This window comes from Solanum pennellii, chromosome 3 (genome assembly GCF_001406875.1).
Source record: "Solanum pennellii chromosome 3, SPENNV200".
Classification (NCBI taxonomy): domain Eukaryota; kingdom Viridiplantae; phylum Streptophyta; class Magnoliopsida; order Solanales; family Solanaceae; genus Solanum; species Solanum pennellii.
This window is the reverse complement of record NC_028639.1, coordinates 71,029,120-71,047,192: the sequence shown is the minus strand read 5'-3', so window position 1 is coordinate 71,047,192 and position 18,073 is coordinate 71,029,120. Positions and strand designations below refer to the sequence as shown.

Genomic DNA, 18,073 nt, shown 5'->3' with positions numbered 1-18,073 from the left:
ACATAGCAAGCATTCTTGGACAAAGCAAAGCAGGAGACAACTTTCTCATGGTTTGGTTCTTGCACATCATTTGTCATTAAGATGCCAATTTGAAGGTTGCCACAGTACTGGCCGAAACAAAGATTGACACAACTCTCAGAATCACTTCTGTACAAAATGGAGGAAAGCCACAATTTTGGTGTACATTTACCTTGCCCCCTGAATTGCGCTCATTTCTTAGCCACTTCCAAAGCAGGTTAATAGCATTCGATGCTAATACTAAGATGGCATCACCAGAGTTTGTACATATTAACCTTGACACCTGGAGTAAGCATATGGAATCATAATCAGAAACTGAATCATCAAAACCAACACAGCTGAAACAAACCAGGGAAGAAATATTGATAACAAAACAAACTCTCCAGCTAAGCATTATTTCCTAGTAAGAGTTCACTATGAAATTTTCTGTTCAATGCCTGATTACAATGCCCTCACATCCATGTTGTGCAGTCACAGAGATAAAACACCTTCCAATTGAGTAGTAAGGGGAAGGAACATGGCTACAATTCAGTAGAAAGCACTTAAGATGTGAACTTGAAATACCAAGCAAACGTTTTGTTACTATTGCTAGTCCAAAGTTGGACACCATTAAGTTGTCAAATCATTGCGCACAAACATCAGCGGCCTATTACTCTGATCTAGACAATCTATAAGGACAAAGACAGAAGGATCTCCGAAGATGCAGAAAATGATACTTGATCATCAACTCTTCTTTACTATAAATTGAAAAACCTATTAAGGAAAAGAAAAGAAAATAGAACACATAATGTGTAGGTGCTAGACCTCGTTTAGGAGGCCTTAAGCTTCCCATGACGTTCTGAAAGATCACCTTTTTTGAAATTTTAATTTCACTTCAATAGAATCAAGACTACTGACCAAGATAGAAAAATGAGATGCCGCGAAACTAAGACCCCTTCCCTTCCAAACAGGAGGAGAACTCAAACTCATATGAAAAGAGAAGCACAACACTGCCTGGATCATATAGTTCATTTCCACTAAACTTAACATAAACAATTTTATTTGCTGATGGCACGCGCCTTGATCATCTCAGATTGTGCACAAAGGTGTTATGAAAAACATTAAAGTTTCCAACCTTAAAACCTGAAGGAGGACGAGTTATGGCTTAGAGTTCATCTGCTTGTATGTTCAATGGAAAAGTCCTTTATCTTATACATGAATTATTCGCTATCAGTAATTCATGAGATAACAAACACAATTAGATATTCATGAATCAAGAGACATGGAGATTCTACCTTAGTCACTCCAAGAAGCTTCAAGGACTGCCCTGTGATGGATCACTAATTTTCTTGAACTTCCATATCTTGAATTTGTCGTGAATCTCTCCATTAATTCGGGATCTTACATTTTTTGCATGCCCATTTTTACAAAGCTAGTAGATGATATTGACATGAAAAGCAGGCAAGACTTTTTAGTGTGTCTTCCACTTTTAAACCTAATAAGTATCCATGTATCTTGTTTTATAAGTAGGAAGTCTCTCAAACTAAAAAGTTACAACAACATACTAGTGCAATTTCACAAAGTGGGATCTGGGGAGGGTAAGATATATACAGACCTTACCCCTATAACCCTATACTATTGGCCATTGGGGGTAGAGAGGAGTCACTTCATCAAACTTATTTCATCTCTGATATTTGAAGTAATTTTTCAATAACTTTGTCATATTTTTGCAGCAATTCAAATATCCAAACCAATTTGCATTAGGTATTCCAGATGGTAGTGTTCATGTTTTTGAACCACTTGAATCTGAAGGTAAATGGGGTGTCCCTCCACCACTTGAAAATGGCTTTGCAAAAGGTGTGCCAGCTGCGCCATCTATTGGAGCTTCAGGCTCCGATCAAGCACCGACATAACAAAGAAACCTCTAAGGCACACCTTTTGCAAAGTCATTTTCAAGTGGTGGAGGGACACCCCATTTATCTTCAGATTCAAGTGGTTCAAAAACATGAACACTACCATCTGGAATACCTAATGCAAATTGGTTTGGATATTTGAATTGCTGCAAAAATATGACAAGGTTATTGAAAAATTACTTCAAATATCAGAGATGAAATCAATTTGGTGAAGTGACTACGTATCCTGACATTACTTCTTGAGGATATCACACATAAATTTACTTATTGTATGCACACGAGGATGCAGAGAAGTTGAAAAAATCAAACATCTGAAACATAATATTCCGAGGGATACTCCAGTAATGCTAGAAATGTTCATACTGGAAATCAGATGCCCCACTTCATTGTAATAACATGATTTTACACATACATGATTGCAAAATGAAATTCTTTTGAAATATTCATCTCAATTTTTTTTAAAGCAAGATGGTCTAAGAAAGTTAATTTTGTAGTCCTCTTGTATGCGTTAATGTACGTTATGTTCAAACATATAGCCATGCATTGGTTCATATCTTTGTAACAATGGCCAACTTTGAGGGGGGGTTTCACCTTTCCATGATCCGTAGCAGTTCAGACTTCAGGACTGGATATTGTTCTGATACCAATTTCACTATTCTAGCTCATGAAAGTCTAACTACAAGAAAAATGACGTTTTCTTCTCTTCAAAGGTGGATAGCAAAATATCATTAAAATTAAAGCAGTAAGAAGTCGTTTCGTAGAATGCATTAGAAAAAATAATGCGTGTCTTAGTTTTATGTTCCAATATATGTATACCTATTACTACACTCTACTTGGTATTATGCTAAATATTACCTATACATACAAATTCATGGTCTTAGCAAAAGTTCAGTGTTTTGGATGGCGACAGGAGACAAATATCCAACAAGGGTCTGCCTCACCTAGCGGCAAGGCGAGAGGCTAGGCACTAACCTTTGGAGTGAAGCTAGACATACACCTTTGGAGTTAAATTTACACACCATTCCACTGATGGCAACAAAAGAGGCCACCTATATGCAAATCCAGAATTTGTTTGCTGATGCTACAGATATTGGATTTACAGGCTGCAAGATATTATAGCAAAGGACACATGGTCACTCTCTGCATCCATAAGATAATAATTCAGCACTGAATCTTTGAGTCAAGGGTAGAAATAAAAAGAAGACAATCTTGTTATACCTTGAATGTCATCATGTTGAACAAGGAGATCTTTCCACCAGATGTTGATATGACATAGCAAGCATTCTTGGACAAAGCAAAGCAGGAGACAACTTTCTCATGGTTTGGTTCTTGCACATCATTTGTCATTAAGATGCCAATTTGAAGGTTGCCACAGTACTGGCCGAAACAAAGATTGACACAACTCTCAGAATCACTTCTGTACAAAATGGAGGAAAGCCACAATTTTGGTGTACATTTACCTTGCCCCCTGAATTGCGCTCATTTCTTAGCCACTTCCAAAGCAGGTTAATAGCATTCGATGCTAATACTAAGATGGCATCACCAGAGTTTGTACATATTAACCTTGACACCTGGAGTAAGCATATGGAATCATAATCAGAAACTGAATCATCAAAACCAACACAGCTGAAACAAACCAGGGAAGAAATATTGATAACAAAACAAACTCTCCAGCTAAGCATTATTTCCTAGTAAGAGTTCACTATGAAATTTTCTGTTCAATGCCTGATTACAATGCCCTCACATCCATGTTGTGCAGTCACAGAGATAAAACACCTTCCAATTGAGTAGTAAGGGGAAGGAACATGGCTACAATTCAGTAGAAAGCACTTAAGATGTGAACTTGAAATACCAAGCAAACGTTTTGTTACTATTGCTAGTCCAAAGTTGGACACCATTAAGTTGTCAAATCATTGCGCACAAACATCAGCGGCCTATTACTCTGATCTAGACAATCTATAAGGACAAAGACAGAAGGATCTCCGAAGATGCAGAAAATGATACTTGATCATCAACTCTTCTTTACTATAAATTGAAAAACCTATTAAGGAAAAGAAAAGAAAATAGAACACATAATGTGTAGGTGCTAGACCTCGTTTAGGAGGCCTTAAGCTTCCCATGACGTTCTGAAAGATCACCTTTTTTGAAATTTTAATTTCACTTCAATAGAATCAAGACTACTGACCAAGATAGAAAAATGAGATGCCGCGAAACTAAGACCCCTTCCCTTCCAAACAGGAGGAGAACTCAAACTCATATGAAAAGAGAAGCACAACACTGCCTGGATCATATAGTTCATTTCCACTAAACTTAACATAAACAATTTTATTTGCTGATGGCACGCGCCTTGATCATCTCAGATTGTGCACAAAGGTGTTATGAAAAACATTAAAGTTTCCAACCTTAAAACCTGAAGGAGGACGAGTTATGGCTTAGTGTGCATCTGCTTGTATGTTCAATGGAAAAGTCCTTTATCTTATACATGAATTATTCGCTATCAGTAATTCATGAGATAACAAACACAATTAGATATTCATGAATCAAGAGACATGGAGATTCTACCTTAGTCACTCCAAGAAGCTTCAAGGACTGCACTGTGATGGATCACTAATTTTCTTGAACTTCCATATCTTGAATTTGTCGTGAATCTCTCCATTAATTCGGGATCTTACATTTTTTGCATGCCCATTTTTACAAAGCTAGTAGATGATATTGACATGAAAAGCAGGCAAGACTTTTTAGTGTGTCTTCCACTTTTAAACCTAATAAGTATCCATGTATCTTGTTTTATAAGTAGGAAGTCTCTCAAACTAAAAAGTTACAACAACATACTAGTGCAATTTCACAAAGTGGGATCTGGGGAGGGTAAGATATATACAGACCTTACCCCTATAACCCTATACTATTGGCCATTGGGGGTAGAGAGGAGTCACTTCATCAAACTTATTTCATCTCTGATATTTGAAGTAATTTTTCAATAACTTTGTCATATTTTTGCAGCAATTCAAATATCCAAACCAATTTGCATTAGGTATTCCAGATGGTAGTGTTCATGTTTTTGAACCACTTGAATCTGAAGGTAAATGGGGTGTCCCTCCACCACTTGAAAATGGCTTTGCAAAAGGTGTGCCAGCTGCGCCATCTATTGGAGCTTCAGGCTCCGATCAAGCACCGACATAACAAAGAAACCTCTAAGGCACACCTTTTGCAAAGTCATTTTCAAGTGGTGGAGGGACACCCCATTTATCTTCAGATTCAAGTGGTTCAAAAACATGAACACTACCATCTGGAATACCTAATGCAAATTGGTTTGGATATTTGAATTGCTGCAAAAATATGACAAGGTTATTGAAAAATTACTTCAAATATCAGAGATGAAATCAATTTGGTGAAGTGACTACGTATCCTGACATTACTTCTTGAGGATATCACACATAAATTTACTTATTGTATGCACACGAGGATGCAGAGAAGTTGAAAAAATCAAACATCTGAAACATAATATTCCGAGGGATACTCCAGTAATGCTAGAAATGTTCATACTGGAAATCAGATGCCCCACTTCATTGTAATAACATGATTTTACACATACATGATTGCAAAATGAAATTCTTTTGAAATATTCATCTCAATTTTTTTTAAAGCAAGATGGTCTAAGAAAGTTAATTTTGTAGTCCTCTTGTATGCGTTAATGTACGTTATGTTCAAACATATAGCCATGCATTGGTTCATATCTTTGTAACAATGGCCAACTTTGAGGGGGGGTTTCACCTTTCCATGATCCGTAGCAGTTCAGACTTCAGGACTGGATATTGTTCTGATACCAATTTCACTATTCTAGCTCATGAAAGTCTAACTACAAGAAAAATGACGTTTTCTTCTCTTCAAAGGTGGATAGCAAAATATCATTAAAATTAAAGCAGTAAGAAGTCGTTTCGTAGAATGCATTAGAAAAAATAATGCGTGTCTTAGTTTTATGTTCCAATATATGTATACCTATTACTACACTCTACTTGGTATTATGCTAAATATTACCTATACATACAAATTCATGGTCTTAGCAAAAGTTCAGTGTTTTGGATGGCGACAGGAGACAAATATCCAACAAGGGTCTGCCTCACCTAGCGGCAAGGCGAGAGGCTAGGCACTAACCTTTGGAGTGAAGCTAGACATACACCTTTGGAGTTAAATTTACACACCATTCCACTGATGGCAACAAAAGAGGCCACCTATATGCAAATCCAGAATTTGTTTGCTGATGCTACAGATATTGGATTTACAGGCTGCAAGATATTATAGCAAAGGACACATGGTCACTCTCTGCATCCATAAGATAATAATTCAGCACTGAATCTTTGAGTCAAGGGTAGAAATAAAAAGAAGACAATCTTGTTATACCTTGAATGTCATCATGTTGAACAAGGAGATCTTTCCACCAGATGTTGATATGACATAGCAAGCATTCTTGGACAAAGCAAAGCAGGAGACAACTTTCTCATGGTTTGGTTCTTGCACATCATTTGTCATTAAGATGCCAATTTGAAGGTTGCCACAGTACTGGCCGAAACAAAGATTGACACAACTCTCAGAATCACTTCTGTACAAAATGGAGGAAAGCCACAATTTTGGTGTACATTTACCTTGCCCCCTGAATTGCGCTCATTTCTTAGCCACTTCCAAAGCAGGTTAATAGCATTCGATGCTAATACTAAGATGGCATCACCAGAGTTTGTACATATTAACCTTGACACCTGGAGTAAGCATATGGAATCATAATCAGAAACTGAATCATCAAAACCAACACAGTTGAAACAAACCAGGGAAGAAATATTGATAACAAAACAAACTCTCCAGCTAAGCACACTATGAAATTTTCTGTTCAATGCCTGATTACAATGCCCTCACATCCATGTTGTGCAGTCACAGAGATAAAACACCTTCCAATTGAGGGGTAAGGGGAAGGAACATGGCTACAATTCAGTAGAAAGCACTTAAGATGTGAACTTGAAATACCAAGCAAACGTTTTGTTACTATTGCTAGTCCAAAGTTGGACACCATTGAAGTTGTCAAATCATTGCGCACAAACATCAACAGCCTATTACTCTGATCTAGACAATCTGTAAGGACAAAGACAGAAGGATCTCCGAAGATGCAGAAAATGATACTTGATCATCAACTCTTCTTTACTATAAATTGAAAAGCCTATTAGGGAAAAGAAAAGAAGCTAGAACACATAATGTGTAGGTGCTAGACCTCGTTTAGGAGGCTTTAAGCTTCCCATGACATTCTGAAAGATCACCTTTTTTGAAATTTTAATTTCACTTCAATAGAATCAAGACTACTGACCAAGATAGAAAAATGAGATGCCGCGAAACTAAGACCCCTTCCCTCCCAAACAGGAGGAGAACTCAAACTCATATGAAAAGAGAAGCACAACACTGCCTGGATCATATAGTTCATTTCCACTAAACTTAACACAAACAATTTTATTTGCTGATGGCACACGCCTTGATCATCTCAGATTGTGCACAAAGGTGTTATGAAAAACATTAAAGTTTCCAACCTTAAAACCTGAAGGAGGACGAGTTATGGCTTAGAGTTCATCTGCTTGTATGTTCAATGGAAAAGTCCTTTATCTTATACATGAATTATTCGCTATCAGTAATTCATGAGATAACAAACACAATTAGATATTCATGAATCAAGAGACATGGAGATTCTACCTTAGTCACTCCAAGAAGCTTCAAGGACTGCACTGTGATGGATCACTAATTTTCTTGAACTTCCATATCTTGAATTTGTCGTGAATCTCTCCATTAATTCGGGATCTTACATTTTTTGCATGCCCATTTTTACAAAGCTAGTAGATGATATTGACATGAAAAGCAGGCAAGACTTTTTAGTGTGTCTTCCACTTTTAAACCTAATAAGTATCCATGTATCTTGTTTTATAAGTAGGAAGTCTCTCAAACTAAAAAGTTACAACAACATACTAGTGCAATTTCACAAAGTGGGATCTGGGGAGGGTAAGATATATACAGACCTTACCCTATAACCCTATACTATTGGCCATTGGGGGTAGAGAGGTTGTTTTCGATAGACCATCGTCTCAAAAGAAAAGTTGAATTCGAAGCACGATTATAAGGAAATAAGGGGCAAAAGAAATACAAAGCAAATAGAACAACAAACAATAATAAATACAAATAACAAAGAAAATATATGACTACGGATAAGGAAATGAAACACAATAATTACTATTAGACAAAAAACCCTAGAAATTGAAAAAGAAAAAGAAGTTACATGAGACGCCATTGATGGAGTTAATTCAACAGGTTTGAAGTTCAATTTGGAACCCTAAATTTGTTGAACTTTAAGCCTATTATATTAATTCCATCAATAGCATCTCATGTAACTTATTTTTTTCTTTTCAATTTATAGGGTTTTCTTGTCTAACAATAATTACTTCATTTCATTAATCAAATATTTTCTTTGTTATTCAGTGTTTATTACTATATGCTGTTCTATTTGCTTGCATCTCTTTTGCACTCTTATTTCCTTATATATGTTTCAAAACCCACTTTTCTTTTGAATCGATAGTCTATCGAAAACAACCTCTCTACCCCCGTCAAGGTAGTGGTAAGGTAAGCATACATTTTACCCTCCGTAAACCCCTCTTTTTGGGATTGCGCGCACGTATGTTCGTTGTAGCTGAAAGTTTTAAGTTTGAGGCTTCCTACTTGAAAATAAGAAGATAGATAAATAGACACTCATTTTATTTAACAGTGGAGGACACAAAGAAATTTTTTCTGATTTTCATGTCAATTTCATCTACTAATATTATTTTACATTCTATTGGCTTTGTAAGACCGGATGCAAGAAATGTAACACCCCGGATAAATGAAAAACCTAATGACAAATGCAAGATATGGAAGGTCACTGAAACTAGAGAATCATCACAGTGCAAATCCTTGAAGCTCCTTGAGAATCTCTCAGTCACTAAGTTATTATCTCAGGTTTCTTGATTCATGAAATATCTAAATGTAAGCGTATCTCATTTTCAATACTTGAACACCTTTACATTGAGCAAATTGATAGCAGATAATACATGTATAAAATGAGATAACATAGAAGAAATACATGTATAAAGTGAGATGACATAGCAGATAATACATGTATAAAGGAGATAAAATAGTAGATAATACATGTATAAAATGAGATAATATAGGAAATAATGCATGTACAAAATGAGAGAAAAAAACTCTTCATTGAAGATACCAACTTATGCACATTAAACAATAGATTATCCTCCTTCAGGTTTTAGGGTTGAAAATTTCAATGTTTCTCACATCGCTTTTGTGCACAATATGACATGATAAAGCCACGTGGCATCCGTACATGTTATCAGCAAATGAAACTGCTAGTGTTAAGTTGATTGTAAATAAACCATGTGATCCAACAGTGTTGTGCTTATCATTCCATACAGGATATGAGTTCTCTTGCTTGGCTCTTAATTTTGTGTTGTCTCTTTTCTCTATCTTGGTCACCGGATGCGATTATATTAAGGGTAGTGATTACAAACAAAAAAGGGGGTTGAGAATAAAGCTTTTTGTGGTATCTTAGGTTTTCTGCTTCTGTTATTTGGTAAAAATGTTTCCTCTAATGGTTACTTCATCATTTGTAGATTGTATGTCCTTCAAGCAATTTTGTTGCATGGTCCATTCACAATCATGACTATTACTAAAAATGTATCACTTTTTTTTTTGAAAATACTAAAGCTGCATCTCATTTTTAGCTATTTACTTCTTTCTATTTTTTTGCACATTCTTGAGTTTAAGGATTTCTACAAATATCCCTTCATGTTTTCTTGATTCTAAGATTATGAGAAGCGCTAAAAAAATCTGAATGTAATTTTTTTTTTTGAAACCGGTAACATCGTATTCCTCAACATTAAGGGCTATGCTGTCCACCTCCAAAAGTGTTAAGTTACATAGAAAAACCAACAAAAAAAAGGGGACTACTTACAAAGCTCCTATGAAATCCACTAGTTGAATTTCTTCTTCTATGTTCGTTTCTTTACACCAAAAACCTAAAGTGGTAATTACTTTCCGCTTAATCTTCTCTATAGTGCAAATCTCAATGTAATTTACTTGTAGGCAGACGCCATTTAGACAGTGAAGATATCATTAATTATTGTTTTTTTAAAATTCAGTAATTATTTACTATACGTTTATCATAAATTACAAACACTTCTTGCATATGTGTTAATATTAACTTGACAACAGTCTATTAAGCATTCATTCTAAGGAAGACATACGTTTATTTAATTTTTGTATTGTTTCTACTATAATTCAACAACTTCTTGATACATACGAAATTATAAAAGGAGGCTACAAGTTCATATAGATAAGGAAAAAAGGTGAAATATTTACAACCATAGCCAAAGTTCAGTGTTTTGAGAGGCTAGGCACTCACCTTTGGAGTGAGGCTAGACATACACCTTTGGGAGTTGAATTTACAAACCATTCCACTGATTAGCAACAAAAGAGGCCACCTATCTGCAAATACAGAATTTGTTTGCTGATTCTACATATATTGGATTTACTGTAGGCTACATGATATTATAGCAAAGGACACCTGGTCATGTTTGTGTAAAAAAAAAATAATGGAACCCTAAGATTTAGTTCTAGATGCCCTGGAAGCCAATACCTTTATTGTTTGCCAAAACCTTTATCACATTTTCATTAGCAGAAACAGGCTAAATAGAGAAATGAATCGGGATTGCATTAAATAATTTATTCATTGATATAAAAGGAAAAAGCAGTTAAATATAGTGTACACAACACCACAATTTTCTCAATGAATAAAACTTACTGGATGGTCCACATCGGAGAATTTGATTGAGAAATCATCCACCGCTGCCACAAATCGATTTTTAGTTGTATCAAATTGCACCCATCAGTGTTTACAGAATCCCTAGATTTTGAATGGTAAGTAAAGAAAAAGATTTGGGTAGATGTGATTCTGCCATAGATGAAGCCTTCTTCTCTATAACGGAGAAGCTTCGTTGGTGTTGCGCCGTCATGCTACTTGGCCGATTCTGGGTTTGGTTAGGTTTCGGCTTCAGTAAGGTTTATATATGAAATGCCTTTCACTTTTGTATCATTTTTGTTGCTGTTGGATGAATATGGATGTATTTTTGTTCTTTATTCTTATTTCACCCCAATTAGACTTTCCTGCAAATTACTATATTTTGTATCATAAATAAAAATAATTTATTTATATTTAATAAAAAAAATTTAACAAAATTTTTTAATCTAATTAATTTATATATAACAATGGTATATGAAATTTCTATTATATTTCATATATAAAATCGCATACCCATGCATATGTACAGTAAAAAAATGATAATAATAAATTATATGTAGTACTAATATTTTTCTATAAAAGAATACTTCAAAAATAATAAATTTATCCGATGAATATTTATATTAAGAATGTAACAATAATCCAATTTTGCCACTAATTATATTTATACCGTGATATATTCTAGATAAAAGAATTGTATATCAAGCATGAATTACAAATAAAATTCTATTTGTAATTATACTATTTTTATTGATTTTACATGAAAATAAAGAGTGATATTGAAAAAAATAATATACATAATAGTTATAGTATAAACAATACATTAGATGTGAAGATATTTTTGTTTAATGATTGATGAGAATTTATATAGATTCATAAGCCAAAATTCAAAACTAGCTTTATGTTACTCTATAATGTCTATTGTTTAGTACTCCATTACTGTGCTCCAGGTTTCATAGTTTGTATCATCACATTGGGCATGAGAGTTGGCTTTTTCTCACAAAACTCTGGCCCATTCTCTATGAGCCAAATCAGAGAATCAAATTCTTCTTTTGTGCAAATAACACCATCGTAAGGATAAAATGATTTAAACAATTTCTCACAGTCACCAGAATATCAAAGAAACAACACATTGTTGTTCATAACAAAATGTGATCCAGCGGTTTTGTGCTTATCTTTCCATTGAGGATATGAGTTATCCTCCTGCTCGGAAGGAAGGGCTCTTAATTTTGTGTTGTCTCTAGACTATCTTTGTCACCGGATGCGATTCTTTTAAGGGTAGTGATTACAAACAAAAGTGGCTTAGAATAAAGCTTTTTGTGGTAAAGGCATGTTTAGTTAACTTGGAATCATGAAATACACAATTTTTTAGTTGTTGCTTTCTTATATCTTGTTTTTTGCTTCTGTTATGCCTCTTGCTGTTACTTCTATCATTTGTATATTGCATCTCCTTTAAGCAATTTTGTTGCATGGTCCATTCACAATCATGACTATTACTAAAAATGTATTCACTTTTTTTTTTTTGGAACTACTAAAACTGCATCTCATTTTTTAGCTATTTACTTCTTTCTATTTCTTTGCATATTTCTTGAGTTTAAGGATTTCTAAAATTCTTCTTTCTATTTCTTTGCATATTTCTTGAGTTTAAGGATTTCTAAAATTATCCCATCATGTTTTCTTGATTCTAAGATTACGAGAAGAGGTTAAAAAACTAATTTACTTGTAAATAGACACCATTTAGACGGTAAAGATATCATTAATTATTGTTTTTTTAATTTTAGTAATTATTAACTCTATGTTTATCAAAAATTACTATCACTTCTTGAATATGTGTAATATTAACTTGACAACAGTCTACTAAGCATTCATTCCAAGGAAGATACATGTTAGTTTCATTTCTCTGTTGTTTCTACTATAATTCAACATCTTAACGTACAAAATTATAAAAATGAGGCTACAAGTTCACAGAGACAAGGCAAAAACGTGAAATATTAAGAACCATAGCCAAAGTTCAGTGTTTTGGATGGCGAAAGGAGACAAATATCCAACAAGGGTCTGCCTCACCTAGCGGCAAGGCGAGAGGCTAGGGCACTCACCTTTGGAGTGAGGCTAGACATACACCTTTGGGAGTTAAATTTACACACCATTCCACTGATGGCAACAAAAGAGGGCCACCTATATGCAAATCCAGAATTTGTTTGCTGATGCTACAGATATTGGATTTACTGTAGGCTGCATGATATTATAGCAAAGGACACCTGGTCACTCTCTGCATCCATAAGATAATAATTCAGCACTGAATCTTTGAGTCAAGGGTAGAAATAAAAAGAAGACAATCTTGTTATACCTTGAATGTCATCATGTTGAACAAAGAGATCTTTCCACCAGATGTTGATATCACATAGCAAGCATTCTTGGACAAAGCAAAGCAGGAGACAGCTTTCTCATGGTTTGGTTCTTGCACATCATTTGTCATTAAGATGCCAATTTGAAAGATCACCTTTTTTGAAATTTTAATTTCACTTCAATAGAATCAAGACTACTGACCAAGATAGAAAAATGAGATGCCGCGAAACTAAGACCCCTTCCCTCCCAAACAGGAGGAGAACTCAAACTCATATGAAAAGAGAAGCACAACACTGCCTGGATCATATAGTTCATTTCCACTAAACTTAACACAAACAATTTTATTTGCTGATGGCACACGCCTTGATCATCTCAGATTGTGCACAAAGGTGTTATGAAAAACATTAAAGTTTCCAACCTTAAAACCTGAAGGAGGACGAGTTATGGCTTAGAGTTCATCTGCTTGTATGTTCAATGGAAAAGTCCTTTATCTTATACATGAATTATTCGCTATCAGTAATTCATGAGATAACAAACACAATTAGATATTCATGAATCAAGAGACATGGAGATTCTACCTTAGTCACTCCAAGAAGCTTCAAGGACTGCCACTGTGATGGATCACTAATTTCCTTGAACTTCCATATCTTGAATTTGTCGTAAATCTCTCCATTAATTCGGGATCTTACATTTTTTGCATGCCAATTTTTACAAAGCTAGTAGATGATATTGACATGAAAAGCAGGCAAGACTTCTCAGTGTGTCTTCCACTTTTAAACCTAATAAGTATCCATGTATCTTGTTTTATAAGTAGGAAGTCTCTCAAACTAAAAAGTTACAACAACATACTAGTGCAATTTCACAAAGTGGGATCTGGGGAGGGTAAGATATATACAGACCTTACCCTATAACCCTATACTATTGGCCATTGGGGGTAGAGAGGTTGTTTTCGATAGACCATCGTCTCAAAAGAAAAGTTGAATTCGAAGCACGATTATAAGGAAATAAGGGGCAAAAGAAATACAAAGCAAATAGAACAACAAACAATAATAAATACAAATAACAAAGAAAATATATGACTACGGATAAGGAAATGAAACACAATAATTACTATTAGACAAAAAACCCTAGAAATTGAAAAAGAAAAAGAAGTTACATGAGACGCCATTGATGGAGTTAATTCAACAGGTTTGAAGTTCAATTTGGAACCCTAAATTTGTTGAACTTTAAGCCTATTATATTAATTCCATCAATAGCATCTCATGTAACTTATTTTTTTCTTTTCAATTTATAGGGTTTTCTTGTCTAACAATAATTACTTCATTTCATTAATCAAATATTTTCTTTGTTATTCAGTGGTTATTACTATATGCTGTTCTATTTGCTTGCATCTCTTTTGCACTCTTATTTCCTTATATATGTTTCAAAACCCACTTTTCTTTTGAATCGATAGTCCATCGAAAACAACCTCTCTACCCCCGTCAAGGTAGTGGTAAGGTAAGCATACATTTTACCCTCCGTAAACCCCTCTTTTTGGGATTGCGCGCACGTATGTTCGTTGTAGCTGAAAGTTTTAAGTTTGAGGCTTCCTACTTGAAAATAAGAAGATAGATAAATAGACACTCATTTTATTTAACAGTGGAGGACACAAAGAAATTTTTTCTGATTTTCATGTCAATTTCATCTACTAATATTATTTTACATTCTATTGGCTTTGTAAGACCGGATGCAAGAAATGTAACACCCCGGATAAATGAAAAACCTAATGACAAATGCAAGATATGGAAGGTCACTGAAACTAGAGAATCATCACAGTGCAAATCCTTGAAGCTCCTTGAGAATCTCTCAGTCACTAAGGTATTATCTCAGGTTTCTTGATTCATGAAATATCTAATTGTAAGCGTATCTCATTTTCAATACTTGAACACCTTTACATTGAGCAAATTGATAGCAGATAATACATGTATAAAATGAGATAACATAGAAGAAATACATGTATAAAGTGAGATGACATAGCAGATAATACATGTATAAAGGAGATAAAATAGTAGATAATACATGTATAAAATGAGATAATATAGGAAATAATGCATGTACAAAATGAGAGAAAAAAACTCTTCATTGAAGATACCAACTTATGCACATTAAACAATAGATTATCCTCCTTCAGGTTTTAGGGTTGAAAATTTCAATGTTTCTCACATCGCTTTTGTGCACAATATGACATGATAAAGCCACGTGGCATCCGTACATGTTATCAGCAAATGAAACTGCTAGTGTTAAGTTGATTGTAAATAAACCATGTGATCCAACAGTGTTGTGCTTATCATTCCATACAGGATATGAGTTCTCTTGCTTGGCTCTTAATTTTGTGTTGTCTCTTTTCTCTATCTTGGTCACCGGATGCGATTATATTAAGGGTAGTGATTACAAACAAAAAAGGGGGTTGAGAATAAAGCTTTTTGTGGTATCTTAGGTTTTCTGCTTCTGTTATTTGGTAAAAATGTTTCCTCTTATGGTTACTTCATCATTTGTAGATTGTATGTCCTTCAAGCAATTTTGTTGCATGGTCCATTCACAATCATGACTATTACTAAAAATGTATCACTTTTTTTTTTTGAAAATACTAAAGCTGCATCTCATTTTTAGCTATTTACTTCTTTCTATTTTTTTGCACATTCTTGAGTTTAAGGATTTCTACAAATATCCCTTCATCTTTTCTTGATTCTAAGATTATGAGAAGAGCTAAAAAAATCTGAATGTAATTTTTTTTTTTGAAACCGGTAACATCGTATTCCTCAACATTAAGGGCTATGCTGTCCACCTCCAAAAGTGTTAAGTTACATAGAAAAACCAACAAAAAAAAGGGGACTACTTACAAAGCTCCTATGAAATCCACTAGTTGAATTTCTTCTTCTATGTTCGTTTCTTTACACCAAAAACCTAAAGTGGTAATTACTTTCCGCTTAATCTTCTCTATAGTGCAAATCTCAATGTAATTTACTTGTAGGCAGACGCCATTTAGACAGTGAAGATATCATTAATTATTGTTTTTTTAAAATTCAGTAATTATTAACTATACGTTTATCATAAATTACAAACACTTCTTGCATATGTGTTAATATTAACTTGACAACAGTCTATTAAGCATTCATTCTAAGGAAGACATACGTTGATTTAATTTTTGTATTGTTTCTACTATAATTCAACGACTTCTTGATACATACGAAATTATAAAAGGAGGCTACAAGTTCATATAGATAAGGCAAAAACGTGAAATATTTACAACCATAGCGAAAGTTCAGTGTTTTGAGAGGCTAGGCACTCACCTTTGGAGTGAGGCTAGACATACACCTTTGGGAGTTGAATTTACAAACCATTCCACTGATTAGCAACAAAAGAGGCCACCTATCTGCAAATCCAGAATTTGTTTGCTGATTCTACATATATTGGATTTACTGTAGGCTACATGATATTATAGCAAAGGACACCTGGTCATGTTTGTGTAAAAAAAAAATAATGGAACCCTAAGATTTAGTTCTAGATGCCCTGGAAGCCAATACCTTTATTGTTTGCCAAAACCTTTATCACATTTTCATTAGCAGAAACAGGCTAAATAGAGAAATGAATCGGGATTGCATTAAATAATTTATTCATTGATATAAAAGGAAAAAGCAGTTAAATATAGTGTACACAACACCACAATTTTCTCAATGAATAAAACTTACTGGATGGTGGTCCACATCGGAGAATTTGATTGAGAAATCATCCACCGCTGCCACAAATCGATTTTTAGTTGTATCAAATTGCACAACACCCATCAGTGTTTACAGAATCCCTAGATTTTGAATGGTAAGTAAAGAAAAAGATTTGGGTAGATGTGATTCTGCCATAGATGAAGCCTTCTTCTCTATAACGGAGAAGGTTTATTGGTGTTGCGCCGTCATGCTACTTGGCCGATTCTGGGTTTGGTTAGGTTTCGGCTTCTGTAAGGTTTATATATGAAATGCCTTTCACTTTTGTATCATTTTTGTTGCTGTTGGATGAATATGGATGTATTTTTGTTCTTTATTCTTATTTCAACCCAATTAGACTTTTCTACAAATTACTATATTTTGTATCATAAAAAAAAATTATATTTAATAAAAAAAATTAAACAAAAGGTGTTTTTGTTAAAATAATATATGCCGTGAACTTTTATCTAATTAATTTATATAAAAGAATATATAACAATGATAAATGAAATTTCTATTATAATTCAAATATAAAACCGTATACCCATGCATATGTATAGTAAAAAAATAATAAATAATAAATTATATGTAGTACTAATATTTTTCTATAAAAGAATACTTCCAAAATAATAAATTTATCCGATGAATATTTATATTAAGAATGTAAGAATAATCCAATTTTGCCACTAATTATATTTATACCGTGATATATTCTAGATAAAAGAATTGTATATCAAGCATGAATTACAAATAAAATTCTATTTGTAATAATACTATTTTTATTGTTTTTACATGAAAATAAAGAGTGATATTAAAATAAATTATATACATAATATATATATACATAATTATATTTATACCGTGATATATTCTAGATAAAAGAATTGTATATCAAGCATGAATTACAAATAAAATTCTATTTGTAATAATACTATTTTTATTGTTTTTACATGAAAATAAAGAGTGATATTAAAATAAATTATATACATAATATATATATACATAATTATATTTATACCGTGATATATTCTAGACAAAAGAATTGTATATCAAGCATGAATTACAAATAAAATTCTATTTGTAATAATACCATTTTTATTGTTTTTACATGAAAATAAAGAGTGATATTAAAATAAATTATATACATAATAGTTATAGTATAAACAATATATTAGATGTGAAGGTATTTTTGTTTAATGATTGATGAGAATTTC

At 33.6% G+C, this 18,073-nt stretch overlaps 1 protein-coding gene across 21 annotated transcripts in view; it reads right to left on the bottom strand.

The window, feature by feature from the left end:
- The window catches only part of LOC107013672 (protein TOPLESS-like), a 29,206-nt gene extending 12,024 nt beyond the window's left edge, over positions 1 to 17,182 (bottom strand). Inside the window, exons 1-16 of one of the 21 annotated variants that reach the window (XR_003577618.1) lie at positions 16,854 to 17,182; positions 13,127 to 16,537; positions 12,876 to 13,048; positions 10,783 to 11,154; positions 10,384 to 10,466; positions 7,635 to 7,834; positions 6,551 to 6,661; positions 6,309 to 6,467; positions 6,063 to 6,230; positions 4,473 to 4,609; positions 3,371 to 3,481; positions 3,129 to 3,287; positions 2,883 to 3,050; positions 1,293 to 1,429; positions 191 to 301; positions 1 to 107 (exon numbers count right to left, since the gene is read on the bottom strand). Coding sequence is in view for 1 of the 21 variants with exons in the window: in XM_027915988.1 (XP_027771789.1) it covers positions 6,140 to 6,193; positions 6,309 to 6,467; positions 6,551 to 6,661; positions 10,384 to 10,434 (375 nt within the window). In the remaining 20 variants the exon portion in view is untranslated. Of the gene's footprint in view, positions 108 to 190; positions 302 to 822; positions 1,493 to 2,882; positions 3,051 to 3,128; positions 3,288 to 3,370; positions 3,482 to 4,472; positions 4,673 to 6,062; positions 6,231 to 6,308; positions 6,468 to 6,550; positions 6,662 to 7,634; positions 7,835 to 10,383; positions 10,486 to 10,782; positions 11,155 to 12,843; positions 13,049 to 13,126; positions 16,591 to 16,853 lie in introns of those variants that run through there. The other 20 variants (XR_003577617.1, XR_003577625.1, XR_003577629.1 and 17 more) reach the window with 20 other exon arrangements.
- Positions 17,183 to 18,073: the final 891 nt, after the last annotated feature.